Raw genomic sequence first — 2,399 nt, forward strand, 5'->3', positions numbered from 1 at the left:
TGTTTAAATTAAAAATTACAGACTTTTTGTTGCTAAACTACAAGAAAAAACACATTATAAATCAGATTTGTCTTCTCAATGCTAAATTCACTCACCCACAAATTAATTAAAATTCACATAGGTAAATGCTATAATGTACTTAATGAATATGATGCTGTAAAAAATGTTTGCTCATTCTGCAAGAGACATGCTTGTATTTTATTTTTAGCTGAGGAATAAAAAAAGTTCCTTAAAAGTAGTCTCTTCTCAAACAATCCTTTCAGATCATGAAAACACATTTATTTATTTTTTACGCAAACAGCATTGATATATTTAATATAGTTTGAACATTACAATTTTGAGCTATGGGTCTTTATACCTGTTTTGAGTAGTGATGAACTGCATGTTTGCAGGATCTGTTAGCAAATGTGTTGGTCACAATTTTAAGAGTGAGAAAACTAAAATTTAACTGAAGTAGCTTTTACATTGTCATTCAATATCATCATATACCCACCATTTGTGAAGCAAGATGTCTACCATATGGCTATTGTTCCAATGGTTCCTTCCTCTAACACTTACTTTCTCCAGCCCTCAAAATGCCACCCTACAAGATGTACTTTGAAGATTTCCCTGTGCAGTTGCTTCAAACAGTACACAAACTATGTCCTCAATGCTGCATCTTTAAGGAGACCTAAATCGGGTGTTTTAACAAAGACATGTGATCTTATGCTACAGCAATATAATTAAAATCCTACCTAATGAAAGTACCAAAAAAAAACAAATCACTAAGTAGATGACTTAGTGCCAATAAAAAAATTGATTCCACCACCCTCCCACTTGCAACCCCCCTCCCTCCCCCAAACACCAAAATAAATTTTTTTTACATAAAACAGGTTGTGTCCTTAGGAGAAGCTGGTCATCTGTATAAAGTAGCACAGGAAGAGAAAAATCTAAAGGTTACAAAACTATGTACACAAGTCTTTAGGAGCTGTCCAGAGACTGGAGGAGCTTTCTTCACTTCTTCCTTCCAGATTTCTTTGGACTGGCTTTTGGCTTTGGTTTGGAGGGCTTGGCCTTCTTTACCTTGGTTGCCTTTACAGGCTTGGCCTTGACAGTCTTTGTCTTCTTGGCTTTTTTGGGAGAGGCTGCAGGCTTTTTCTTGGCTAGCTTCTTCACTTTCTTCTCCACTACTTTTGGCTTTTTGGCTTTAGCTGGAGATTTTGCTGCTTTCTTGGGCTTAACAGCTTTTTTGGGAGTAACAACTTTCTTCACTTCCTTCTTGGGCTTCTTAGCTGGCTTTTTGCCTTCATCAGCCTTGGCCAAACGAAAAGAACCAGAGGCACCTACACCCTTGGTCTGCTTAAGAGTCCCAGCAGTCACGAGTCTTTTAATGGACAGCTTGATTTGTGAATCGGCATTTTCCCCTACTTTGTAGTGGTTCTTGATATACTTTTGGATGGACTGACGAGAAGAACCAGATCTGCTCTTCTCTGCCTGTACTGCTTCCACAATCATGTCAGAGTATTTTGGATGGTCCGTTGACTTCTTGGATGACCTAGACCTCTTGGGCTTGGCAGCTGGGGTGGAAGTGGAGTTCTCTGCCATTGTGTCTTAGTGGCACAGGTGGTTGCAAAAGTTTCTTTTGAGTCGTCTGTTGCAGTCTTTTCTGGTTTAAAAAAGTCTCTTGAGCCACTGAAGACAATAACACGCTCTGAAAAAAAAACGGAGCAGATTACCAACACTGATATCGAACAGCAGCTGTGTTTACAAATGCTAGGTGAAGTGAAATGACTACTTCGTATCAAGTCACACTCGTAATGACTTTTCCTCAGTTTCACTTAGTTTTTTCACCAAGAGTCACCTCTTATTTATGGGGGTCTTCCCTTGGCTTTTCTGCCCCCTGTTCTTAGCAAATTTTCGGAATTCGCACCTGTTTCTGTGAGTTTTCGTCCTCCTCTTAGTGGTTATACGTCAGCCTCGCTCCAATTTTTTTTTCCGGGGTACGCACGTTGTATTTCTTCTCTGCCGTCTCCGATTTTGCGGTCTGTTTGTTTGCTGTCCCTCTGCTGCTCAGTGACAGTCACAAACACTCTCTCTTCAGCACCTTCCCTCCCTCTGTTTGCCCCTCCCGCAGGTTCCCGCCTTTTATTTGCTGGGGTCGGACCGAGTTGAGAACTGACGGCTGCGGGCGGGTAGAAGCAGACATGGCGCCGCTCCGCAACTATCTGTGTTTCTTCCTGGACACAAACCGCTCATTCCCTGAGCTCCCGGAGACTCTGTCACCCTCACACTGGGAGTCTCTGGAAGCTCAGTCCCTGGTCCTACGACCCTCCGCTTCTCTCAGACTCAGGACCCCCTACTGCCTGAGTGAGAACCCCGAAAACTGTCATGGTGTTGCAGAAATCACACTCATTTCGTCG

The 2,399-nt window shown here is 42.1% G+C and overlaps 1 protein-coding gene across 1 annotated transcript; it reads right to left on the reverse strand.

Moving 5' to 3' along the window:
• Nucleotides 1-2,098, reverse strand: LOC128500852 (histone H1.0-B). Its single transcript, XM_053470183.1, has 2 exons — nt 1,910-2,098; nt 1-1,690 (listed from the first exon to the last, which is right to left on the reverse strand). The coding sequence occupies exon 2, from the start codon at nt 1,582-1,584 to the stop codon at nt 994-996; it is 591 nt and encodes a 196-aa protein (XP_053326158.1). The 5' UTR covers nt 1,585-1,690; nt 1,910-2,098; the 3' UTR covers nt 1-993.
• Nucleotides 2,099-2,399: the final 301 nt, after the last annotated feature.

Source organism: Spea bombifrons, chromosome 6 (assembly GCF_027358695.1).
Source record: "Spea bombifrons isolate aSpeBom1 chromosome 6, aSpeBom1.2.pri, whole genome shotgun sequence".
Lineage (NCBI taxonomy): Eukaryota > Metazoa > Chordata > Amphibia > Anura > Pelobatidae > Spea > Spea bombifrons.

Coding starts and splice junctions, on each gene's coding strand:
- LOC128500852 (XM_053470183.1), bottom strand. CDS start 1,584: ATGGCAGAGAACTCCACTTCCACCCCAGCTGCCAAGCCCAAGAGGTCT.